Source organism: Sinohyriopsis cumingii, unplaced genomic scaffold (assembly GCF_028554795.1).
Source record: "Sinohyriopsis cumingii isolate HCF-2022 unplaced genomic scaffold, ASM2855479v2 utg000229l, whole genome shotgun sequence".
In the NCBI taxonomy this organism is placed as follows: domain Eukaryota; kingdom Metazoa; phylum Mollusca; class Bivalvia; order Unionida; family Unionidae; genus Sinohyriopsis; species Sinohyriopsis cumingii.
The window spans coordinates 8,168,360-8,195,726 of NW_028315879.1; the positions used below are offsets into that span (position 1 = coordinate 8,168,360).

General features: G+C 34.6%; 2 protein-coding genes across 6 annotated transcripts in view; both read left to right on the forward strand.

Annotated features, from left to right (window-relative positions):
- The window catches only part of LOC149774518 (uncharacterized), a 643,609-nt gene that overhangs the window by 184,197 nt on the left and 432,045 nt on the right, over positions 1 to 27,367 (forward strand). The window lies entirely within an intron of this gene.
- LOC149774522 (eukaryotic translation initiation factor 4 gamma 3-like) overlaps positions 1 to 27,367 on the forward strand; it is a 61,974-nt gene that overhangs the window by 30,077 nt on the left and 4,530 nt on the right. The window contains exons 4-21 of the mRNA XM_089945282.1: positions 3,151 to 3,391; positions 4,394 to 4,527; positions 5,672 to 5,764; positions 7,007 to 7,195; positions 10,275 to 10,412; positions 12,222 to 12,281; positions 13,175 to 13,318; positions 13,722 to 13,801; positions 14,360 to 14,516; positions 15,292 to 15,396; positions 16,274 to 16,406; positions 16,757 to 16,881; positions 17,766 to 17,963; positions 18,952 to 19,124; positions 19,809 to 20,013; positions 21,359 to 21,454; positions 24,029 to 24,251; positions 26,207 to 26,356. Coding sequence (XP_089801408.1) covers positions 3,151 to 3,391; positions 4,394 to 4,527; positions 5,672 to 5,764; positions 7,007 to 7,195; positions 10,275 to 10,412; positions 12,222 to 12,281; positions 13,175 to 13,318; positions 13,722 to 13,801; positions 14,360 to 14,516; positions 15,292 to 15,396; positions 16,274 to 16,406; positions 16,757 to 16,881; positions 17,766 to 17,963; positions 18,952 to 19,124; positions 19,809 to 20,013; positions 21,359 to 21,454; positions 24,029 to 24,251; positions 26,207 to 26,356 — 2,644 coding nt within the window. The remainder of the gene's footprint in view (positions 1 to 3,150; positions 3,392 to 4,393; positions 4,528 to 5,671; positions 5,765 to 7,006; positions 7,196 to 10,274; positions 10,413 to 12,221; positions 12,282 to 13,174; positions 13,319 to 13,721; positions 13,802 to 14,359; positions 14,517 to 15,291; positions 15,397 to 16,273; positions 16,407 to 16,756; positions 16,882 to 17,765; positions 17,964 to 18,951; positions 19,125 to 19,808; positions 20,014 to 21,358; positions 21,455 to 24,028; positions 24,252 to 26,206; positions 26,357 to 27,367) is intronic.

A 27,367-nucleotide genomic window follows, 5' to 3' on the forward strand; every position in this document is an offset into this window, starting at 1 on the left:
AAAAGACATTCAGCCAAACACAAGGCTTGAGCTTTGGATATATATATTTCCACTCAGTCTGCAAATAATTTTGCATCATTCTTTTTATTTATACTTAATCATGCTGAAATATCTAACAATAGTTGTTTTCACTGGCAATGTTAAGTATTGCCTCTCCCCACCTCAAGCTCCCCCCACTCTCAGCAGATAAGACAATAGTACCACTTTTATCAGTCTTTATACATTTGTGGGTAGGTATTTTTGTCAATGTTTATTTATTTGCAACACCCATGGTCATTTCTAGATGTGAAGCATCGTGTGCATTAATTTTTACAGGTACAGGGGTTTTCCCCAACAATTTGAGCGAGAGGGGAGTGCTGTGGTACCTCCACTATCAAGGGTTGAGGGCAAAGACCTTGGCCAAAAATGTTTTTAAGAAAGTTATAGTGGGTAAAATCAATGTATCCTCAAAGCAAATAACAATTTTTTTAAAAAGAATTTTACATGAATATTGGGTCTACAAAGGGTTTAACAGTTTTAAAACATCAACGATTCCAAGGTAACAGAGTTTTTAACAATTACAATTTGTTTTCAATTTTCTTTCAAAACCTTGTCCTGACTAGGGTCCATGTTTAGAAAAACAACCATCAATGTAATCTTCAGAAGGAAGGTCAAAAGCCTTTGAGAAGGCATGAATTTCATCGTTAATAAATTGAGCTAGTTTATCTCTTGTACATGCTAGATGAACTTGTAACATTTTTCCAAGATCATTTGTTCAAAATTAAAATTTTCCTCATATCGTGATGAGCCAACATAAGAAAACGTGTTCAGACCATTTCAGAAAAACAAAAGAATTGGTCGGGTAAACATACGAATGCATCTTAAGGCTTCTTCTAAGCTCAGCTGATGACGTTTTATAAACTTTACTGCTATGGAAAGAAAAACTCCAAGTTCTAATGACATTGATGGTCTCTAAATTATGTTTTGGAGGCATATTTGCTTTGCTTCTTTCAATTTGAGATAAGGCTTTTTAATTAACTTATGGATTTCAACATGGTGATAAATAAATTATTATTCCATAAGCATTTTCTTGCATAGATTTGAGTGAATCTGAAATGCGTGCGATCTTTGATACCGAAATAACAATAGCGAATGGACATGGAAGTACCTTCAAAAATGGTGCTGTTTTGTATTATTGTGGAATAAACAAGATCATTAAAAACTTCAGAAACGTTGATTTGCTGAATATAGGTGGGTGCATGCAGCTGAGTTGCCAGGGTAAATCCCTGGACCCTGTCGTCTAATGACTCTAATGACACGACTGGTAAACAACTTTGCTTTTAGTTTTCACTGGCTTAGTACTGGAACTTGGGAAATGATTCCCATCTATGAAGTATTATTTTATGTATGATTATCACTGTAAAAATCAGTTAGAATGTTCAGGTTTCTCTAATTTTGTGAATATTTTTGCATTTTAAATGCAGGTCTTGTTAATAAGGTTGCTCATTAGTGGTATGTAAACTTTTTTTTATATATTGTTAGATTGACCTTTTTTATGCTGGGTCATAGAGAACTGTTTTAGTTCAATCACACTGTGGCTCTTTATTCTTGTCAGTATTGTTGATTATATGCAGCACAATGCTTGCATGAATGTAGAGTGAGACAGAGCAGTGAAGATGATATTTCACATTCTTGCCAGTCCTTTGTTGGGAAACTTAGATCTTGCCTGTGATATGAGAATAATCTGGTACACAGTAGGTGCTGTATGTGCAAATTTGGGCGACTCATATTTGGCAAGCAAGTTTTATGCATTGAGAAAGAATGTATGATATGTTTTGTATACAGTCTGAAGTTTGATCATATTCTTGTGAACTGGAAAGTGAATTATCAGAGTTCCTGAAACTGAACGAACACTTTTAGATCCAAAAGATGAGGTACTGTTGCTAGAATTAGTAAATATAGAAAATCTTGTCGAGATCAGATTTGGGTGTGCAAAGTGTGGATATTTTGGGTAATGGATATGCATGATTTTTCTCATCTGACTACAAGGCAGTATAAATTGTTCCTATGCCAAATATTATCAGCTGTCTTGTATTAGTCACTGGTGATGGGGCGATGTGGCATTTCATAAGAGGGCTTGCACACTGAGAAAGCATGCAAGTTGGACTCCTGCCATGTACATACACCTGACTGTGGGGTTTTCAGCATTAGTAGGGAATCAGCATAGTGATGGGACACTTGACCAAAAACCTACTTTGAAGTTTCTTCATCTCCATGCTTTTTTGTGGAAATATTGTTGTGAATGATGACTTGGTGTTTTCCTGATTTTGCAAGATTTGGATTATGTGATCCTACTTTACTTTTAATATATGGGACTGGTAGAGTTTTGGAATTCTGAAATATTGTTGCTCAACCATGAGGTAGAAAAGGAGGCGCAGCAATAGTAGATTGCGAAGAACAGCAGTAAACGTACAACCAGTTAAGTAGAATTATTATTTTACTGTTGCCATAACCTCGATAGATATCATGTTTATCTAAGAAAGATTGATATCTTGTCTTTTTCTCTGTCCCCACCGTACAAGTAGAGGGAGCATATGGTGTTCCCCATGTCTGTCTGTGCCATCACATCATGTAGTGTTATGTCCATCATGAATTTAGTTACTGCCCAGTTGGTATGATTGGAATCCAATTTGTTTTGGGCTTTACAGTGACAATTTGGACTGGATGGGTGGATTCCGCTGTACGAATTGTACCTAAGCAAGGCCCTATTGCATGAAGTCATTTTTCTAAAAATGTTGAATGTTCAGGCATATTAATCCAACAATTTTAGATGTTAAGGGTGGAGGAGTGTATTTTTCAGCCTTGGAAGACAAAGTAAACAGTTGACCTTTAAACCAAGTTTTATTTGGAACGTAATAGGATTATTATAGACCAATGGGACTTAAAAGTAGCACACTGTTTGTATATACACACAGTTATTAAAAAAGAAAGCTGTCATTCTTACAAGATCTGATTCCATAAAAAAAATAACAGCAGAGATGATAATAATGTTACTATTAATAATACTATTATAATTTCTGCAAGGCTTTTGCATTCAGATCCCTTGAAATTAATCAAGGAAAACCATAAATGTTTCTATTTGAATTTTGATTTGCTGTTTGATTATTTCAGCCCACAGAGACGGAAGCTGAGTCACCTGTGGTAGAGAAACAAAACAAGGATCCTACTGAAGGTACCAAAAACCAAGACAAGGTAGTTGCTACGGAAACGACCCCACCACTACTTATTGTGAATGAAGACGTTGTGGATACAGTGGATATTACCATTGCGAATGTGGACAGTAGTGATGTGAGTGTAGCCGTCGAAAATGAGAAGAATGAAAAGCTGAAGCTGAAGTACAAGTACAAGGAAGGTAGGACGCTGAACTTAATAAATGAAATACAAATTTTAATGGAAGAAAATTTAATATGACCAGAGTTCACCTTTCTGTTCAAAATAATCATTTCACTCGCATGCCTTCACCTCTGTGAGAAATATCAAGTTTATAAACTTAATAAAATTAGTCAGTTTTTATTTCCATTGCTAGAACGTACAGTTTGGCATCAGCTTTGTCATTTGTACATTATGTAGGCAGTGTTTAAGTAAGATGTAAAAACTTAGACTTGGTTGAAAAGGGTGGAGAGGAAGGGCTGTACATTTTGTACTTTCCATGAAGTCTTTCATTGGATTCTTTAGTATTTGTTCAGTACAAAACGCATACTTAGCTTATAGTGACTAAATTACAATTAAGTAGTTAACGAGGAGAATTCTAACCGATAAGCCTTCAGCTACTAGTCTCCATTTTCCCCCCTAATAAAATACAACTTTATCAAAATAAGAGTTCACCTTTTGATGCCATGAGCCTTAGAACTGGTCCCGGCTCGAAGCCTTTGTATTTTGACAGTAAGTGGCTTTAAGTTTTAAAAAAAGTGCTTGTATCATTGGGCTTTCATATTAATCCATGGCCAGCCATCATAAAGTTTCCACTAAGTACATTTTGAAGGCACTTGCATACATGCCAAGTCTCCCGAATTGCCCGGGAGTCATTTTGATTTTCCACTAAGTACATTTTGAAGGCACTTAGTAACTTGGATTTGAACCATTTTTAATATGAGGATATTTTTTTAATGGGGATATATGTTATGAACCATACTTTAAAAGAAACAGTAGGTCAGTTTGTAGCGTACAGCACAGGACTTACAACCCAAGGGTAATGGTTTGGTACCTGCCTTGCAACTTAGGTCAGTCTGGGATTGGGAAAGGCATTTTCATTGCATGCTGTTGTCAGAGTGTTAAAAATGTTTCTAAAACCTGAAAAATAATTGAGGAAAAAGATATGTTGACATGCTTGTATTCTGTCTTGATCTGGTTTCAGACCAATTGTCTCCAATTAATCATAAAGGTAATAAGCAGTATGACAGAGACTTTCTTCTACAGCTGCAGAATGCCCCAGAGTCTATGCTGAAGCCGCTTGATCTTCCAGATATCACATACATCATTACTGAAAAGGTAAACAGAAGTTTGAACAAAAAAATGTTACCCTCGGGCTTAGTTTTTGTACCATATATAACCTTTGCACGCCTTGTTTTGACTGCTGCATCATTTTTTACTTGTGATAAACTGCAGGACCATGCCATCTCTACACTATTGTGACAAATGAGTATGTAGATTATTGTATATGGTAAACAAATGGTCTTTTGAAATAACATATGGTTAGAGTATATATATCTGAAACATTTGATTCTGCTTTCTTTCTCTCGTTGAAATAATGTTACACATGTTCCATTAAAAGTGGACAAAAAAGTGTACAATATAAAAAATTTCTTAAATATTTCTTAAAGAAACTTTGCATTGAATTTTATTTCTGCATTTTACAGTTGGCTGCAGAGGATCTTTGAAGTTGTTTGTTAATTTACTAGATGGTTCTGAATTTCAATGCCAATTTCTTTACTTCCATTGCTTTTGTGCACGTGATTCTGATCATAATTGGCAGAGTTCAGGATTGTGAGTACACAGAAGGGTAGAGTATGGGCTGCAAAGCCAAAACGTAAATGCAATTAAAACTGACCAAGATGATGAAGAATTGCGCAGGAATTTGTAATTCTTTCATTGGTTGATTTTGGATATTGGTTAAAAAGGGTTATAATATATGCAGCACTTTGCAGTTGTTTGTGGATTGTTTTCTTCTATATATCTCATCTGTATTTTGCTACACGGTTCTAATAGATTATGATTTGTTCTAAAAGAATGTCCCGAAACATCTTTAGACCCCCCTTCCGAATGTTGATACTAATGGCAATCAACATTTAGATTTTGGTTTTTAAAGAAAGAAAATGGCATTTTTCTGATACTTGTGAATTCAACTTTTCTGAGGAAACTTAGGTATAAACATTATAATGGATGAGATGTGGACAAATTGTATTTTTATTTGTGTTAGAGATGAGTGAAAATGGAACACTTATAAAATCTGCATACATGTTAGATGTTTTCAAAAAGTATTTTGTGATACGCGTTATTAAATGTAATATTTTTGAGAAATGAAGATGCCCAGAAATTTGTGGTTTTGGATGAACACTTATGATTAGGTTGAAAATGAACTATTCATTTCACATTGTTTCATGATATTGTATATAATTTGTGATATTTTTTCCAGCCCACTTTACGACTTGCGAACAGAGATTTTGCTGAAGGGATCAACTTTGTGGACTTTACACCCGGATATGTATGGTCTGGTGGTCCAAATAGGGTATGTATTGTTATCTTTACTTGACATAATTGACAAACAGTGATGATAATTTGGTGTTATGATCTAGGCGTCTGGCAGAATCATACCTATAAAGCCAGCAATGTCCCGTTACTACTAGTGTTGCTGATGGTAATTTTGTTGTAAACCAGTCTGTAGTGTTTCTCTGTTACGAATAGCTAGGTCATTCCCATTTAGAAGCAGAGGTGGTTCAACTATGATTAATATATATATAATCAACAATTGGATTGTGGCCTTTTCTGATACTTGTGAAATCGACTTTTCTGTCAAACATAGGTATGACCATTATAACGGATGAGATGTGGACAATTTTTATTTTTGTTAGAGATGAGTGAAAAATGGAACACTTATAAAATCTGCATAAATGTCAGATGGTTTCAGAAAGTATCTTTTATTTAATGATATGCGTTATTAAATGTAATTTGTCTGAAGACTGAAGATGACCAAAACTTTGAGGTTTTGGATGAACATTCTGGTTTAGGTTGAAAATCAACTATTCATTTCACATTATTTCATAATATTGTATATAATTTGGGATATTTTTCCAGCCCACTTTACGAATTGCGAACAGAGATTTTGCAGAGGGCAGCAGCTTTGTGGACTTTACACCCAGATATGTATGGTCTGGTGGTCCAAATCGGGTATGTATTGTTACCTTTACCTGACATAATTGACAAACATTGATGATAATTTGGTGTAATAGATAGGTGTCTGGCAGAATGATACCGATAAATTATATAGCCAGGAATATCCCGTTACTACTAGTTTCGTTCATGGTAATTTGTTGTAAATCATTCTGTAGTATTTCTCTGTTACGAATATCTAGGTCATCATTCCCATTTAGAAGCAGAGGTGGCTGAACTATGATTAAAGTACGGTACTGCCTAGGAAGCTGGGTGAGGAAAATTAGGGACGAATGCATTAAAACATTTAAGATGACTGATAGACCCGAACACTGGAAGTTGCATTTGTGTGCCTTTGATTGCTTGTGTCAAATATGTTGGTTAGATGTGACAAAACTTGAGAATTTGTAACGGTTTGATAGATGTCTTTTGCACCACAAGTAGTTTTCAAGGTAACGGGATTATAGCTATTTAAAAAAATTTGAAAGTGACTGAACATTTGTGGATAATTGTCCATTCCTGACTGTGAAAACTTGTGTTTATATTCAGAGTTTATATTCACATCGTGTTGTGATAAAGTTTGATGGCTTTCTGCTTGCAGTCAGGTGGAGTTCCACGCAGGTCGAGTGGTCAGCGAGGTAGGGGTGGTCCTGGAGGAAGTGCAATTCAGACAAAGCACATAAACCTTTCAGTACAAAAATACATTGAGCTACATCATGCCAAAGAGGCCCGGAAACCTGGGCATCGAGTTGTAAAGATAGACCAGGGTGAGGCGGACATAAAGAGTGAAGTAAGTTCAACTTATTGAAGATTATACTTCATTTCTTTTAATAATTAACCCAAATCAATTAAAGACATTTCAGTATTTTCTAAGTTAAGTAGCATAAAGCAAAAGCTTACCTAATTCCATTCTTGATTTGAATGGGTCGGTGAAAATTTGTTCAGTATGCATATGTAAAACATGGTTCAAATCAGTAACATTTAAAATATGCTATACTTGCAAACGTGGTATTTAATATTAGTGTAGTCTGAGCTGTGGCAGAGAAATATTGATATCTTTAATTCTGGTTTTGCTGGAATCATTCCGACGTTGGAAACAGTATTTCACACTCTGAATATCCTTTGATGTCTTTAACAATAAATTGATTTCATGATGTAAATGCTGCATGCTAAACCAGCTTGTTTTGTGCTTTCTTTTTCTCACATCATGTGTTCACAAGAATATGAGCCAAACTGTTAAAGCATACCATCACCATATTTGTTTCCATTGTTTCATAGAGAGCATTGCCACATAGTGGTGGCATTCAGATAAAAGTGAAAGAATGTCAGATGACTATAAAACAAAATATGGACAACTATATATGGCTAAGTGTAAAGCCAAGATGAAAATCAAATACAAATACTTTGAGGAATATGCGTCAACCTTACCCTGATGGAATCAGTAAATTGCATTTGGGTGAAAGAGTATGTTGCCTTCGGATAGACATTATCATAAATTGTGGAGGTCTTAATGTCATAAGAGACATGTTTCTACTAAGAAGTACATTACTATGGCAAAAGCAGTGGAATATAGTGTTAAAATGACTTCATCCTTTACGACATCAGCACAATACGGTGTAATAAACGCTGAAGTATGTTGTGAATAATTTATTGTCTAATATGGACTTCCAATATCTGAGGCAGATGATGCTGGAAAACGCTTCCAGAACCAAACTAACTGGCGTTATCCACACTCTGGGAAATAACAGTGCTTGTCAGATATCAGATTGTATAGGGATTATACTATTGAAACCTATCCACTGATACATTTACTGGTATTAATACCAGAAAAATGTTGGCAGCAGCTGGTAGTTATGATCTAGAGCATTGACATGAGTTGCTAAATAGATGTAAAAGTGCAACGAGAGACAATCTGCATGATAATATTGTCACAATATAATAATGGACCTTACGTGAGATGACAGTTCGCACTGCCTAATAAAATCACGTGATATGACACCCTGCTAACCTCTGACAAAGATGTAGAATTCGGCTAAGAAATGCGTTTCAGCATAAGTGATATGTTTATTGAAAATGATTTGTATTATTCGTAAAAATGTGAAATTTCAAATATGCATAAATTATATCGCGGTAGACAATATTTATATTTCTAGTTCAAGTTCTTATAACAATAATATAAGTGTTTTATTTCCGTAAAAAATAAAACTGAATTTTGAAGCTGCTCGAGAACCTAGTCATGTACAAGATGCTAAGGTCTTTAGTATATAATCTTATCCTTATTAACTTTTTCTGGCTTATGTTCAGGTTGCCTTGGAAGTAAATGACTTAAAACTTAATAACAATCTCCAAACTAATTACTGTTTAGAAGTATAATGTTGTACATAATAATTTAAAGTTCTACTATATTCATCAGATGGAATTTTGATCAATAATTTCTGTCGATGTAAACATGTAAATGCATGCTTAATATTGGACGATACTCATCTGAAACAATTGTTTTTGTATTTCTCTATTATTACATTTTTATATTACCCACCCCTCCGTCAATAAGAAAGTAAAGCTCCACTGAAGTGTCTGAAAGACGGAGACAATACATCACTGTTTTGGGGATAAGCAATCATTAAAGTGTAAATTTTCAAACTTTCAAATAATACAGTATGGGGTGCAGTGCTTCCTATACAAGAAAAATAATATGCACCAAAGCCCAAAAGTGTGTGTGTGTGTGTGGTCTCCAACAATATTCTAGAAATATTTATTTTTGCATGCATTTTTCAGTTTCAGTTGTTTTGTTTTTTTTTTGCATTGACGGGACATGCTGTTCTACATACTATTAAGCAAATAAACTTGCTGTAATTGTCATCAATTGTTTCTATATTTAGTTGATTGTACGCGCAAGCACAAAAGTCATTATCCATCGAAGTTTTTCTTTATTTAGGGAAAGAAAGAAATCTAATTCCTCCATTTAGACGATGAGGATATAGACAGTCAGAGTAACTATGCTCCCAATACCTTCTTTGCATCCTTATTTATTAAGACATAAACAAATCATTGCAAAAATTGTAAATACTTATCAGAGTCAATTCAGTATTGCCACAAGCAGCTTGTCGAAGGAAAATGGTGGATATAAGCAATGCCTAGAGGTGTGTTTAATTTATGCTTGCTAATTGTTTAATTGATCAGTATGATTGACAAGTCAAGATAGGTTCAGGTTTTTTCCCCAGTGCTTATACATATTGTATTACTGTAAAGTAAAATTTTAACATTGACATTATTTTATTTGCATGTGATTAAGAGGTAACTGGTTATTTATTTTAATTATTTGTTACACTATTATCTGATTATGCTACAGCTGTTCCTTAATTAATGTACTATGATGTACTAAATAAAATCAGTCTATATTTAGTGAAAAAGTTTTAATGATTAGTCACCATGCGAATAAAACTGATTAACTGTTGTGAGAGTCCATTGTATGATGCCTTATTTTAGATCTCATATATTGGCAGATATGGATTCGGAATCCAGTTTGCTATGGTGCGAAGTAAATAACCTCTTTTCAATCTTAAATGATATTTAGGAAGTGTATATTAATGCAATTTGTAATATTGTATTCATTTTAAATTTGTGCATAATACTATAAGTACAAGGGCCAAGGAACAATTTCCTAAAAGATGATTGACGAAATGGACCTGTACGACAGTTACGGTATGATCATTACACAGAAAACCGAGGAGGTTATTTAAGATGATACAGATGGACACTGAGATGCATTTAATGTAAAGCTGAAATATAAGGTGAGCAGTTTTAAGAAGCTAATAGAGAAAACTAGTCATGTTGGAAATACATAAACACAAACTTACTTTATTTTACAGGAGCTGTTCAAGAAGGTTGAATATATTCTAAATAAATTTACACCACAGATGTTCCAGAAACTGGTACCTAAGATGCAAGCACTTGAAATAGACACTGAAGCCCGTCTCAAAAGTGTGGTTGACCTTGTGTTCGAAAAAGTAAGTTGTTTGAACTTTATGACATGATTTGTTATGGCTACACTGTAAAGGCTACATCGGGCACATTGTGTAACAGCTGTCCATCCATGTTGGTAATTTGTAGGTGCAAATCTGTTAAAAACTAATCTAATAAATGTGTAATGCAGCAAGATCTATAAAATTATGTTAATGCGTTCCTTATCCTGCATGTGTGTTTCTGTATATCTATCGATCATACCTGGTCAGGGAATTAATGTATTCCCATTGATGAGCTGTGGGACTTTTGTGATGTTTCATTAATTTTATATATTTAGGACACTTGTGGCAAAGTGTGCTTATTATGTGGTCCTTTATCCATCATGCGTAATGTATTCAGACTAGTTAATCTGACCAAACTGTAGACAGTTTTACTGTTGTATTCTGGGATTATTGCTAGAATAATTGTTTTCATAACATTTTTCACTGACAGCATCAAAGACATTCTTTTAGAAAGCATATTCTTGACATGGATTTCATGGGCAACTGTTCTTGCATTTGGCTGTTAGATAGATGTCCGGTGAGTGCTTTCAGGTTCCCGTTGAGCCGCATGTTCAAATGAAACTGCATGTTGTAGCTATGACAAAAGTGTCATGAACATTTTGATTGTCTTTGATGCATTGAAAGAGTTGTTGAATTTATTGCACATTTCAGGTACTTTTGATAATATTAAAATTATGGCATTTCCATGGAATATCTTGTGTTGAAAGTCCAGATTTTCAACAAAGCTTAATCTTGGCAGATATGAATATTTTGCTATAAGACGTACATATGCTGTCGTGTTTTATTTTTATATTAAGCAACCATATTAGACAGTATACATATGTGTTTAATATTGCACTAGGGAGGTAGGTTGAATTTCCATAACAATATTGGGCATATCCATCTGAATTAGATGTACAAATCAATCTTGGGAAATTTTTTAACCTGGGAGGAAAAAATGGTAGGGTTGGTAACAAAAAGAAGTGAACATCAGCCAATCGGTAATATACATGCCAACAGTTACCTAGTTTTTGGCATAATGATGACGCTTTTTCACCAAATTATGTTCTATGCCTGCGGCTTTTGCTTTTTTGGATACATTGAATTTTTTTTAGAAAAAGCAGTAAAACTAGTTTTGCAATTTTATATGACCCATTTCCAAAAAAACAGACAAGTGTCTTCAAATTCGAACTTTTCCTCACAGATTTATTGTACTAATGAGCTAGTTTGTGGACTAGTCTAAATGTTTAGAGAAATTGGTTCCAGATGTTCGTCGAAACGTTTTACGGGGTCAGTTATGGATATTATATGATGTTCAATTTTAGAGCGGATGGATGGTTTTAAGTATCAAAACATCAAATTAGAGAAAGGACAAATCAACAGTGCTTTGTGAAGTTTTAATGTGAGTAATGTAATACAGCTCGCTGAACACATATCATGCTTTAAGTCCGATTGTCAGTCACTTCTAAATCATTCAGCAAAAGTTACACATAAGCTAGTTAAAAAGAGTGCTGAATATAAATAATTTTCATGATTTTGTGTTTGCATTTTGGTTCTGATTCATATGGATTTTGCCCTCTTTGAGAAGAGTTTTGACCAGCTGCGTAACCACTACTATGGCAAGAATGATCTTTTTCATATGTGCTATAATTTTGGCACGTATTATATAGATTATATATTTAGCGCCCACATTACGCTTTATTGGCCACTGATAATAGCAATACTGCGTGAGTTGGGAGGTGTTATCATGTATGCTGAATCACACATTTATTATTATTATTATTATTATTATTATTATTTGTTTGATTTCAGGCTATTAGTGAGCCAGGATTTAGTGTAGCATATGCCAATATGTGCAGATGTTTATCTGTGGTAGGTAATTTAAAAGGAGGTAAATTATTTTATGCAAAGCATATTTTAGTATTTAATTATTTGTATCATTTGTCTTGTTACAACTCCACATGAGGGATACAAATTTGCCTTGTCTGAGATTCTAAATGTTCAGAGGTTCAATCGCAAAATTTGAGTAATCAGCGTGGATGACTTCATTAAACCCTTGGCAAAACTGATTATGCTTTTCCATTATTTCTTTGAAATCAGAAATTTAATTGTTTTAAAATAAAATATCATTGAATGAATACAACCAGACTATTACGTATATTACGAAACGTTTAAGAAATTATCTGATTATTTTTAAACAATTTGTAAGGAGTTGATATTCTCTTCTATGAGATATATTCATTAGCCATAATCTGATGAACAAGGTCAGTTCTATCCAGGTGCAATACCATACTCCTTTGGGCAAGCTATTGTATGGCCACCAAAAGACATTTGATCCCACCTAGCTGGTGATTCAATTTGTTAGCTGTCCATTAGAATGCTTGTTAGCTTGATAGTTGACATGTGATCCATGTCAGTTTATACATAGCACAAATCTTGGGAAGGAAACAAAATCTGAACATGAAAATGTTGAATAGTAATCAGCTTTTTTCTACAACTTAAGAGATATAATTACAGATATTATACGCTTTCTGTGACTAAGGTCCTGGAGAATTCTTTTTGAAAATATTCAAGTGTCGTGTCAATGAGAAAAATCGATGAGAAACATCAGAAAAGCAAACTGCAGCCAACAAAATGTGCACAGAATGACATTCCATATGTCTTCTTTTTTTTAAATAAGAAAATGGAAAATGAGTTGTTCAATCAAACATTTACAGACCTGAAACTTTAATTTACTACAGTTCATGCCCTTCTATTCATTGTAGTTTAAAGTTCCAGCCGAAAGTAACCAGGGAGATGTCAACTTCCGAGCCTTGCTTTTAACAAGATGTCAGCAGGAATTTGAAAAGGCAAATTCTTCAGAGAAAGAATTTGATTCCAAGAGGAAGGAGATAGAGAAGGCTACTACGGTAAGAGACCAATCGAGCTTTATAATGTTGCTGCTATGCTACGTTTACATCAAAGTTGATATGTGGACCATTTCACTTGACTGTTAAAGTACACAACTTCTCAAACATGTAAATAGCACAGGTTTTATTTCATATGCCCGAAAATGGTCCGACTTGTGGCAAAATATTGATAAGGTTATTGAAGGGTTTGCAGGTCAGCAGTTTTCTTAAAACTTGTGTTGAGCGTGAGTCACTAAATTAAAGACAGAATGCATAAATTTATAGGCAGGAGCTTGTCTTGCATCAAGCCTAAATTGTTCTTGCAGCATATGCCAATAAAATGACAATAGATGCAGGGATGCTGGTTTTCTTGAGCGTTTGATATCGCTTTGACTTTACAACAGGCTCAAAATTATCCTTTCAGGAGGAACAAAAGCAGCAGATGAAGGAAGAACTGGAAGATGAAGAAACGAAAGCCAAAAGAAGATCTTTAGGAAATATAAGGTATACTTGCTCGCTTGAACCTGGTCAAGCTTTCTCACAATACAGTTCAATAGATTCTCAAATTATCATGGAATGTGGAGTCCAGATTGTTTTTGTTTAAAGGTTTCTTGGCTGCATGTTATTAATAAACATTTAATACACCAAGACACCCATGTTATTGCACAAATTGTTCCTTAATAGTAAGAGTCCCACTTTGTATGATTCATATCCATCCTGAAATGTAATTGGCAGGTTTGATGGACAGCATCCAGTATTTGTTCTTATTCTACATATTAGAAACATTTCTGAGATGTTTTTGGAATAGCTTTGACTCGGTAACAAACATGTTTTAGTGAATTTTGTATAGTCCATATCAGCCCGTATTTATTTTACCACAGTGGCATTGTCAACAGTTTTGCCTACACAAGCAGGGTGAGAGGAAGGTACTATTTTTAGGGCAGGGCATTGCTGTAAGTTTTCTTTTTTAACATAAGTTTTAAGGTGAGGTTTGGGTTAAAGGTTTTCATTTATGAAGGGTATGATGTGTATTTAATGCAGCTGTGCCTTCTGTTTGAACAGGTTTATAGGTGAATTGTTTAAGCTGAAAATGCTCACAGAAAATATCATGCACGACTGTGTCTTCAAACTTTTGCGAACCAAGGATGAGGAAAATTTGGAGTGCCTTTGCAGATTGCTCAAAACCATAGGCAAGGAACTCGATACAGACAAGGCCAAAGTAAGTACATTTTTTGTGTATTTTTTTAAAAATGTTCACTTAATTTTTGGTTGAAGACAAGGCCTAAACTTGAGTGCTTGTATATTAAAGAAGGTGTATTCATATGCATTTCATAGGCATTAACGCAGTTTCCCTTGAAAATATATTTCAAAACCATGTAAATTTCAAAATGTTATATCCCAATATGTCATCATTTATCACATTCAACTTGAGCTGATGATGACAGTATTTACATGTCCTTTACATGGAGTGCCTTTGCAGATTGCTCAAAACCATAGGCAAGGAACTTGAAACAGACAAGGCCAAAGTAATTACACGATTTGTGTACTTTTTTCAAAAATTCACTTGATTTCTGGTTGAAGACTAGGCGTAAACTTGAGTGCTTGTTTATTAAAGAATGTGTATTCCTATGCATTGTACAGGCATTAATGCAATTTCCCTTGAAAAAGGATTTCTAAATCATGTAAATTTTAAAATGGTGTGATAAATAATGACATATTGGGATATATTCAACTTGAGCTGATGATGACAGTATTTACATGTCCAGGTTAATATATGTGATATTGTTTATAATCGCTTACAAGTCTGGTACAACTACAAACTGCATAGATCTTGATCTGCAAGGACATAATGTATTGGCATATGTGGGTCTCTTTAGTTGGTAATAGAATCAACAACCCTAAATGCTGGTGACCTCAGTTGGACCTCATTTATAAGCAGATCTACACCTTGGCTGTTAACCGTATTATTAATTTATTGATAATTTTTGTTACAGCCTAGAATGGACCAATACTTTGCGCAGATGCAGAAGATAGTCAATGAGAAAAGGTTGTCATCTAGAGTCCGCTTCATGCTGCAAGATGTGATAGAACTCAGACAGGTAAATGTGTGCTCCGAAATGAAGTTATATAAAATATGTAGCATAATAATTGTAGCATGTAAAACTTGTCCATATAGTAATAGACATTTTGAATTACAAGGTTTCAGCTTTAGATTAAATATCATCTCAGCAAATTTGAAAATGTGCGTTTGTAATTTATTGATAAAAAATGTTTTGATACTGCACAGCTTTGCATAATAATGTGTAACGGAATCTTGTGTCCATCTGTAGAATTTTCTGCTGTTTTTATGACTTTATCTCTTGTAATGTGAAACCATTTACTGCCAGACTGGCATGTTAAAATTGTGAATAAATATATATGAACCATCTTCATTTGCGAGGATTATTATTCCTCTTCAAAACTAAGTTTGAAGGGGTATACTGGAGTAAAAATCATTCATTTGAATATTTACTTGTTTTTCTTAATGTAGTTTCAGAAACCTTTGTAGTTATGTCATACAACTTGTATACTTTCTGTAGTATAACTTGATAGTTTCCGTGGAAAAAGTCTTGACTTTTTCTGATTTGTCCTCATTTTTATTACATATTGTTTAAATCGATCCATACTTTATCTGGTTATATATCCCAAAATATTTTTTATGTCGTCATGAACTTGGTATCCAGTTTTACAATGGCATAGTTAAACTTTGATTGGTACCTGTAGAGCTGTCTCCTTATTTTCAAGTTATAATTAACATTACTGTTAGAGATTCAGGTATCTTCCTAAAACTTTGTAATAGTTGTATTTACATTTCTCTTACTGATTAATGTGTCTTCCTAAAACTTTGTAATATATTGTATCATGACTGGACAGTATATCATGCTTGGCATATATTCTCGCGATTTTGTTTTAAAAATTGTATCCCAATAATTACAGGGTAAATGGGTGCCAAGAAGGGATGACAACAACCCCAAACCGATTGATCAGATTCATCGAGAAGTGGCACAAGAAGCGCAAGATCGGGTCATATTTGTGCAAACCTTGCCACAAGCCAAACCCCAGAAGGGAAGTGAGTAACATCAGAATTGTAAACATTGCTCAGCAAGTTTGTATATAATATGGCTTAGTGGTATCAAGTGTCAAGTCATACCACATAAGACACAAGTTAAAATGGGCCAATCTCAGTAACCGAAATTTGTCATCTTTTGACAGTAATTCAACCCTTTCTAAAGGGAAAGTTGGTAAAGAGGCAAGCGACCAATGATTTAGTAGTGTTCACTTGCAATATATTCATAATAACTAGTGTACTAAAGAAAATGTATTTAACTTCTAGAACCTGTTTAGAGTTCAATGTTTGGGTAAAGGTTTTAAAATTTTCTTCTGGAATGCTCAACATCTTTTTCTTTTTTTAACCTGAAGGTCGTGGCAGACCTGGACAGCCCAGTTGCCCCATGGGTGGTGGAGCAGATGGTTGGAACACGGTATCTCGAGCCCCACTCACGATAGATCGAACCACTGATCCCACCAAACTCAAACTGTCAACGGTAAGATGCGTCTTGTGCAGCTATATACTTTATTTACCTCATCTCGTAATGACTCGTATGTTAATAATATACCCATTCCAATATTTTCCAACTGGAAAAAGCCTGTGCAGATTGCATAAAGCTATTGCCCAGGTAATAGGTTGCTGTTTTAAAAAAATGCAGAAGATTCAGATGTAATTGTAACTTGCACGAGTGGGATGGGCAAAACCTTGACAATTTAAGATGGCATGCAATTCCAATAGGATTGTCAGTGTGGATTTTAAGAGTCATGGTGGCTTAGTGGTTAGAGTATTGGCTCCTTGCAACCGAAAGGGTATGGGTTTGAATCTGAACATTGAATCAGTCCAAGACTACTACCGTGGTGTGCCATTGGCTGAGGCACTTTGCTGCAGTATAGTTGCTACTAATTGATCTACATCAATCACTAGAACAGGTGTCAGAATGGATTTATTATCTAACATGTTTAAAGTTTCTTAATCAAAAGTCAGTTTCAGTTTGGTATTCTAATAGAAACCTCTTTAGAAACTTGAGTTGCCATATGGATTTTACACTCCTTTGTGATAGCATTTTGCTTTGGTTGATGGTGAATTTATAATATGGAGGAGTAACAGTTCTTCTCGTTTTGCAGGAATGTCAGAATTTGCCCATCGAGCATAATGTAGCATGGAAAATTCCTTTCATTAGTAAGAGCCAGAACTTGGCAATGGTTACTCAAATACTGTACTCTAGGTCAGTTGCATTCTTTTATAATCAACTGTCAAATGTCTCTGAAAATAAAGCTCATTTTCTGTATTTACCGAAGAAGAATGATTATTCAATTCATAGTTGTCTAAATAGAAAGCAGAACGTTGCTCCATTTTAACTTTTTTTCAACATTGTTTCAGCTGGGTGACAGTGAAAACATTCAGCTTGGCCAAGGTGGTGGAGCTGCACGGTTGGGCTGGTTCAAGGATGGGCGAGAACCTGGACGTGCCAAGACTGTTGAAAAGCCATCCACTGCCGTCCAAGAGCTCACAGAGGAACAGATTTTAAGCAAGACCCGTGCTATTATGGATGAATATCTGCTTATGCATGATGTCGGGGTAACGATTCTTTTGGGTGATATTTCTCAAATAGGAGTAAAAAAAATCGTGAAAGCTGTTTACATAATATTTGGAAAGATGGTAAACAAAATTCAAGGCCAAGATTGGTCTGAAATGTTAATTAGGTTGTTTATCGTTGTACAAAGGATTGCAGCCAGATGAGGACTAGTTCAAAGTACATGTACTGGTTTTATGGGTAGACTTGTTTTACAAGGATGGAGTCTGCAAAAGGTCTAGCCAGCTTTTGGCTTCATCCTTTTGTTTAAAGCAGTGTTTGACCTTGTTACAAGACACCTAGTCTGTATAACAGAGTTTGGATCTAACTGTTGTTCATAGCAAGCAAATGTGTAGTTATCTAGTGGTGTGAAAAAAGAAAAACTTGGCAGTCCGATATATGATCACTTGGAGCAAAGGATGAGATGCCAGTTCCTACCATAAACTGATTTTGCATTTAATAGCAAAAACGATATGCAGGGGGTGGGTGGGTATGATGAAGTGGATGATATGCTGAGCAGTAGCCACATAAAGTATGTATTGCGAATGTTTTGATATCAGATCCATTAAAGCACAAGTAAACCTTTAACTTTTGGCCAACTACAACTTTCTAGGTGAACCAGATTATATGCTGCAGCATGGTTTTTCTTGGTAGCAGTGGCAAATTGATATGATTATTTTATTCCCTTATGAAGTTTCTTATGAAAATGAATTGTATGATTGAGTACATTATATTTCCTCATATTAGATGCTGTTAAGTACTTATTTGGGCACTTTGTGCACACCTGGGACCTAACAAGTTTATTGCTGCCTAATGTGACATCACCACAGGTTTGTCCAGAGGCAACAACACGAACTTTAAAACAATTCAGTCATAAAAATGAGAACAGTTGACCTCTTTCATACACATCGGTTGCAAGCAAATAGAGAAGCGAGTTCACACTAAATAGAAAGATCTCAGTTCTATTTTAATATCTTACTATTGGTTTTGCAGGAAGCCATATTGTGCGTCCAGGAGCTGAGCTCTTCAGGTAGTCTTCACTTGTTTGTGTACAATGCCCTGAATCAGGTCCTGGAAAGGTCAGAGGTTGCTCGGAGACAGACCGGGGTTCTTCTGCATGATCTAGTCAAAAATAATGTTCTCTTGGTGGATACTTATGTCAAAGGGTGAGTAGGTCTCAAATCTGGTTTATCATGTAGAGATGACTTGCAGGGATAGTTGACCCACTTACATTATGGTATTTATCTAATGATTATTACACTCTGCACAAGTACAAGATTTACATTATTGATTTTAGCCAATGATAAGCAGACGACCACATGTGGTGTTCAGTATTTACCTTACCGTATTTATCCACTGATACACACATTCCACACGTTATATATCCTGTACATTAATGTATTTATCCAATGATAAGCACACTCAACATGCATATTTTTAAAATTAGTATTTACTTACGATATCTTTGATAATAAATCCACTCCTTTATTGTTGTTTTCACTAGACTTGCTCCATGGTCTTGACATTGATTGTTTAGAATATCTGTAGTAGAAGATGTAATAAGGTTACTCTATTCATTCAGTAAATTCACATGGGAACTTATAAATTTAAATTTGTAAATACTTTAAATCTTTTAATTACTTGTGAAGATTTTATCTTACACTGGCAAAGTTTGGATGCTATTGAAACTTGTAAATTTTACTGCAGTACGAGGAGATAAATGAGATGTCATAGACCTGCATGTCTCATTCTCTGCATTTCCTTTTGGATACTGTTTAAATGTACTAAATATTTCACAGGGTCTTTCTGTATCTAATGCCTTGAAATCTGAATGGTCCATATTCTTGCAGGTTAAATGAGATCCTGATGTTTGCTGAAGACATGGAGATTGATATTCCAAAGATTTGGGAATACTTGGGTCAGCTTATTGGCCCCATGGTACAGGATGGCAGTGTGCCTCTTTGTTTCCTCAAACAGGTCTGTGAACCCCTCAAAGCCAATGGCAAGTCAGGCATTCTTGTTGCGGAAATCCTCCACGATGCCAGTCATAGAGAGGTCAGTCCTGCAGGATGTGTATGTACCACAGACCAACTTTTTCTGAGGGCTATTCCATTTACATTGAGCCTAGGGAAGGCACTTTTTAAAAATATATGCTAGGGTACCCAGATTGCCCAACTAGTTCATATGAAAACAATATGAAGTTCTAAAATGCATGTATGGTTGACTATTCTACATTAAAAATGCCTTCCCAGGGTCCCATGTTAACTTTACTGGAACAGTCCTAATGACATTGTCAGACATTTGATAATTCTTTGCCAGGAAAGCAGCTGGTCATATATTATTCCTTTGAAAGAAGTGTTTACTAGAAAAGTATTCACGCGGTCATGACGGTTAGAAGTAGTTAAGTAATAATAATGTTTAATTGATGAAGTTTATTTCAGTATTAAAAATATTTCATAGATAGGTATTCATGTATATATTAATTAGGGTTTCTTTTGCTGATTGAGGAATGAATGCATGTGTTAATGTTTCATGTACACTTCATTTTGATATATATGCCAACTTGCCAGGTTTTGTTGTGTGGGTTAAGTGTCCTTTTTTGGCACAAATAGGCTATACATGGTTACAGTTTTGCTTGAAGTCTAAGACAAATTCCACTTAAAATACAGATCTAAGGAATAAAATTAGAAATAAAGGAAAAGTGATCATTTGCAGTATCCACATTCTGACATGTCAATGTTTAATTCTTATCCAAGTTTCCTGTTAGGTTCAGTTGAATTGGTCAGGGAAGCAGCCTAACTTGACCGGACTATCTTAGACATTTTAGACTACATATCTTGTGATTCAAAGCATTTGCATGATCAAGCTGTTAATTGTATTTAATGGCAACAAACAAGCGACATGTTAGGATGAAAGGGGCAATAAATAAAAGAAATGGAATGAATATGCACGTTCTTGAAAGGAAAATATTGGGAAGGACAATTTTTGTGTTACCACTTACTGAAAACTGCTCCAACTTAAAGAAACATTATACCGCCTTGCTGAGAAGGCCTTGTTATGGTTGGTAGGTCTGGAAGCAACTGGCAAGCTTTTTCACATACCCTTGTTGACTAAGCCTGAGACCTGAACCCACAGACAGTAACAGGTGAGATGTCATGAACACCTTAGACAACAAAACCACCCCAGGCTCCATCCAGATATGACATTATTGAAAGTTTTGGCATATTCTCTTAGTGTCTGAAAATTATAGCAAAATAATAAAGGTGTAGAATGTTGTACCTCCATCCCCCAAACAATAAAGTGGGACAGAATCTGATATTTCTGAGTGCAGTGCCTGAGAAGCATGTAATATATCCAGTTTTAATATATTTAACCAAAGCTTTTTTTGGTTTTGTTTCAGGGTCATAAGAAAGTCGGAAGGTTGTGGGCTGAATCCGGGCTGCATTGGTCAGATTTTGTTCCAGAGAACAAAATTGATCAGTTCCTTATTGAAAAGGTAGGTTTAACCTTTCATTTTATGCAAATTGCTTCTTGTATACAGTGCAATAAAGGTGAAATGTACTATAGTATGATGTTTGTTCCCACCCCATCTGTATCATACTGTACAGTGACTAGAATTTACCATCATGTAATGTTGACCACAAATTGTGGATAACTAGTGCTTTATGAAAGAAGTCTGTTGATCATTAAAATTAGTATAGTTCTGCATAAGAGACCTAAAGTAAAGTTTGTGGATGGCATTGTTTAAGGTACAGTAGAAGACTGCCAATTTTGGTGTTAAGTTTGGTAACTGGATCAAAATGAAAATTTTTTGCTGCTTGTAAAGTGTCTGTTCTCTAGAGGGTGTGAATGACGTAATTTCAATAAGAAGGAAGCCATTTGATTTGGAATTAAAGGCCAAGGTCGCAGTTTGCAATAAAACTGGTTTTGCATAATGGTTTTAATTGCAGACCACACACCATACATGGTAGGTTTGGAAGAGGCCTATCAAGATCAATGGACAAAGTCAGTATGACTCCAAGAAAAATGGGTCTTCCTGAATAACTGTTCTTAAACAACTTCTTTGCTTGGTGTAGTGGTTTGCTTGCACTTGAATGATAAAGAAACCTAAAAATATTTACATGATTGTAAATATTAAACCTTTTTATCTTTTAGTGGTGAATGGTTGATCTTCCAAAGTATATTTATATCTGATTTCTTTGTTTCTAATTTTGAAACTTCTAATTGGCACCATTTGGCCAGTATTTTACAATGTATCAACCATGCCATGCATAGAGGGTCGTGTAATAATAATCAGGTCTATAATGTGAAAATCATAGAACCAGACTTTTTTAAATTGTTGGAAAGCTTCAGAAATAATCATACATATCCAGATAAATAAATGCGGATAAATAAATGCAGATTTCACTTTGTCATAAAAGTGTTGCACTTGAGAGGCTCTGCATTATTTCTTTGATGGAAATTTCAGTAGACCTTTCAGCAATATTTCTTGCTTTAATATGAAGAAGTTTACTTTTGAAATTTTGGGGATCCAAGTGGCCAAGTAGTCTGAAGCGCTGTCCATTAGGGATCATTGCCATCTCACCTGTGTGTGAGGGTTCAAGTCGCGGGCTCTATCATAGTGGGTACATACAAAAGCTTGCCAGTAGCTTCGTGTGTGTTGGTGGTTCTTTCTTATGTTTTTTCCATGTTCTTCGTCCACCAGACCATGTATGACCTGTCTTGTGCTGCCAAAAGAGCATTAAGCACCAAAAAAACAACTTTTGAAATTTGGATTGCCTTTTACAATTTTGGCTATCATTAGCATACATGCCAACCATAAACATTAATACAAAAACAAAAGTAGAGCAATAAAACGTTTTATTATCATCTCTTAAAATTCACACAGGATTATTCAGATAAGAATTTTCTTCATATTCATTATATTAAGTCATTTAGGTACTAGACACGAACATTTTTATAGGAAATGGCACCAGTTGTTATGCGAAATGCTATATCATGTGAATTGTTGATGTGATACGAAGAAAAATGTTAGTGCAGATAGATTTTTTTCAGTATAGTTTGTATTCTGATCCTAATTCATATGGATTTTGAACTTTGTCACAAAAATTTTGACCAGCTGCAGAACCAGGTTAGTTCTAATAGCAAAAATGTATATCTTTTTATGTGTGTTGCAATTCTGGCATGTAATATAGTGTTACGAGTCTAGGCTCTTACATAAAGTAACAGAAGAGTGATAATTTATTTCCTTAGAATATCACGTGGAAAATGAGAAAAAATAACTTGCAGTTTTACAAATCAAATCAAAAAGTAAAAAAAAAAGTTATGGTAATCAAATCCAGATAAAATCCAAAATGGAAGACGAAGTGCTGTTATGTCAACAGTTTCTTGTTAAATCATATAAAATATTCTTCCAGTTTTGAAATCAGTATAACTTCCAATAAATGTTTTTATCCAAGAATTTTGTAGGAGCACTTATGTATTTCAAGGGAAAAGAATCACTTGGAATTGAATAACATAAAATTTCAACTCAAACTGGTCACTCAGTCCTTTATCATAACATGAGTTATAACTAAAACGCAAAACAGATCCATGGATGGGGGTCAAGAGTTCATCTTTCCAGAAGGAATAGAAGTTTGTTACATGATAATTATCACCTTGACTTAATAATTCTTACTCTGAGAAAGAATTATTAAAAAATGTTGTTTACCAAAACATTTTACTGGTTCTGAATCAAGGTCAGAAACTAGATAGTGTTTCTATTATTAGGCGTTTATCAATGAAATACAAAAAAACTTAAGTCAAACAGAACTAAACTCAATTCTGGACAATATCGAATTCAGTGAACAAAGTTACATTACAATAGCCTGAAATGGAATGATGTTTTTTTAAAAATTAACAAAAATTAAATTATATATACATAACGATATACATGTATTACATTTTTGACGCCCAAAATTATGCTGTTTGCCACAAAATAAAATTGATTATGCTGGTACCTACTTTGGGGTTGGCATGTATTCACTCGTGGCAATATGGAATACATATACAATATATCATTTTGTCTTAGAACCTGGAGTTTACCAAAGGTGGAACTAGTGCTCCCACAAGCCCAACAGCTAGCATAGCCATTCCAAAAATGGAGGAGAGCCTGAGTGACTTGATTACAAACAAAGGCTGTTCAAATGAAGAGGTGTTTGATTGGATAGAGGGAGAAGTAGATGAACTCACAATTAAACAAGAATATTTCATCCGTGCCCTGATGACAGCTGTTTGTAAGAGTGCTGTAACAGGTGAGGATCACGACTTGTCCTTTACTTTGCCCTGGAGAGAGGGAGAGAGAGGGAGAGGTACCTTGAATTATTTAACACTTGTAACTGATAAAAGTCATTAAATTGAAATTAAATTAAAAAACACATTGATCGAAAAGAAATTAAACAATGAATGGACATTATTGCATATAATTGGTGTTTGACACTTAAAAGTAAGTAAACTCAAGAATCAGCTCCATTGAACAGCAGTTGAAACTTGGAAGTAATTTTCATATATGCTGTATCTCCAGTTATGCACTTTTATCAGAAACAAGGTCTATTTTAACTGGTCCATCCCAACAACAACAACAGAATGAAAGCAACTTTATTGACTTTTTATGGTTTATCAACAGGTAATTACCAGATCAGTGTCAGGATCTTGTATCTGACCATGAAAATAATTAGGCTGAACACTTTAATTGCTTTGTTGCAAATAGAAGTCTAATTTGTTTAGAGGGAATTCCTTTCTTGATTTGACCATATTTATCTTTATGTATGGTATATATGTAGAGAGTGCCAATGATGTTATGGTAAAAAAAGACCCCTACAGCAAATACTGCCCAGCCATTAATCTCAATTTCCTTGGAGTGATCGAGAGATTTTGTTTTTAAAAATTCCAAATTCCTGAGTTTTACAGATGCCAAAATTTAAAAAAAAAATTCCTTTTGATTCACAATAGCTTAGCAGACAGAGAGTACATGTGATGCACAAATTTGCGAGAAGTACAGTAATCTTACCTTGGAAATCTACTATCAACCAAAATATGATTAACAAGAAGTCGTTGAGATCCACTGGGTTTGGAACTGCAATTTCGGAAGCTGAAACAAGTCGTTACGGTCTAATGAGTTGTACAAATTGTTTGCTTTTGATCTGGTCACATGTATGAACTTTTCAATAAATTCTCTTGAAGCCAACAATTGCAGTACACAAATATATATTACAGCTTTAGAATAGACTATCATACAGGGATGGACCTGTTGCGTAAATGCCAACAATTACGCTTTTTGCATGATGATAACCTTTTTTGTCACCAAATTACGTTTTATGCTAGACTGTATGGATTGCGCTTTTTTGGTTAAAAAAAGCAATAAAATATTATCCTTTTAATTCCACTTAAATTTAAAAATATTTTAAAAAATGACTGCAGCGTAATAATAGCTTAATAGTACTTTCCTTATTTGCTATTTATAGCAACTGCATATGACATATTTACCAAATAAATGACAGGTTTCTTCAGATATGAACTTGACCTTAGATTCTTTATATTCATGAGCAAGTCCATACTTTAAAAGCAAATGGTGCCAGATGTTAAGTGAAAACTGTATGGTGCGAGTTGTAGATGTGATATAATGGAAAATGGAGCAGATGGATGTTTTCACACTTCAAAATATGTCAGATCAGAAAAAAGCACAAATCAGCAAGGCTTTACAAAGAAGAATACGAGATTAATGAAATACAGCACTCGAAACACCTGATCATGATAATACAGAATTCCAGTTCATGATCACTCTGCGAAATTTAAATATGTAGTTAAAGTGAGTGCTGAATATAAATAATTATTCAGTATATTTTGTTTTTGTATTCTGGTTTGAATGGATTTTGCCCAGCTGCAGAACCATCTTAGCAGTAAAAGTATCTTTTTCATATGTTCTTTAGTTGTTGCAAGTAATATTTAGATTACATACAAGCAAATTAGCTTTTCTGCCACATAAAATAGCAATAGTTATGCTTATATCGCCTGGGTGGGTGGGTTTTGGCATGTATGCTGTTGTGACTGGCAGGTCATCTGTATTAGTCCTTTTTGATACATTGTCATGTGACCATCCCAGGGCAAAACAATTGATATTACATTATGGTAAAACTATTAATTTACTGTTAATTTTTTCTCATACCATCAGTATATAAAGGGATGCAATTCTAATTTCTTTGTACTGCAGTAAGCAGTAACAATCTGATGAAGGTGGACAAAAGTCAGATACAAAGAAGAAATAACCTGCTGCAGAAATACCTGGATCACCAGGCAAATTTTGAACTACAAGCTCTTTTCGCACTGCAGACACTTGTACACAAGCTAGAACACCCACCAGGTAAATAAAAATGGGCCCAAACATGCCACTTCACTCAAACTCATGCAGGGTTCTTACAGTCTTTGATGGTCTTTGACAGTTTGGGAAAAATGCGGTAGCATTTTCAAGGCCTTGAACGTTTGGTAAAATAGAGCAGATTACCCTGATGTCCTTTAAATCTTTGAAAATTGAAATAAACCCAAACATTTTAATTTCTTCCGATAATCACAAATAAAATTGTCCAAGGTTGTTAGATTCGGATGTAGTTGAGTTTTCTGGTTTCTTTCTCTTGATTAATTATAATTTGAATTTCATAATTAAACAATATTGTAGTACTGTATTTTGCATTCGTTTTTTTCTCATATAACATTACTTGTATACAAAATGTTAGCGAAAATAGGTCTTGGAAATCTATGTTTGTATCTTTGAAAGTTTGGGAAAAGTCCTGAATTTATCATTCAGAATTCTGTATGAACCCTGTCATGAGACACTTTAGCTGATCGGGTGCTAACCATTTCCATTTGAAAATTAACACCATTGTCATTTAACAGATGACTGTATAAATACCCAATATATTTGCTTTACATTAGAAAGATAATAACATGTCAGATGAGCAAGGTAGATTGTAATGTAATATGTCATCATTTATGTGACTGTTATACCATTCTGGACAATGTGCTGCATCATTGAGGCAAAGACTTCACGGTGTTAATACCATATTTAACAGTATTTATGTTACTACCTGTGGCTTTATTTATTGGTATAGTATAGTAGCAGGACCTTAAAAATACCGCAAATCATGTTTAGACCAGTAGTTCTCTCTCTCTCTCTCTCTCTCTCTCTCTCTCTCTCTCTCTCTCTCTCTCTATATATATATATATATAAGAATAATAATGATTAATATTAATAATGTACTAGGCATTTCATGTACTGGGCTAAACCGGCTCAATTATTTGATTTTTGGGATTTTTTTTAAAAAACATTACAATTATTGGTAAAAACTATGAAGTGAGCATTTTAAGCACTGTGCTT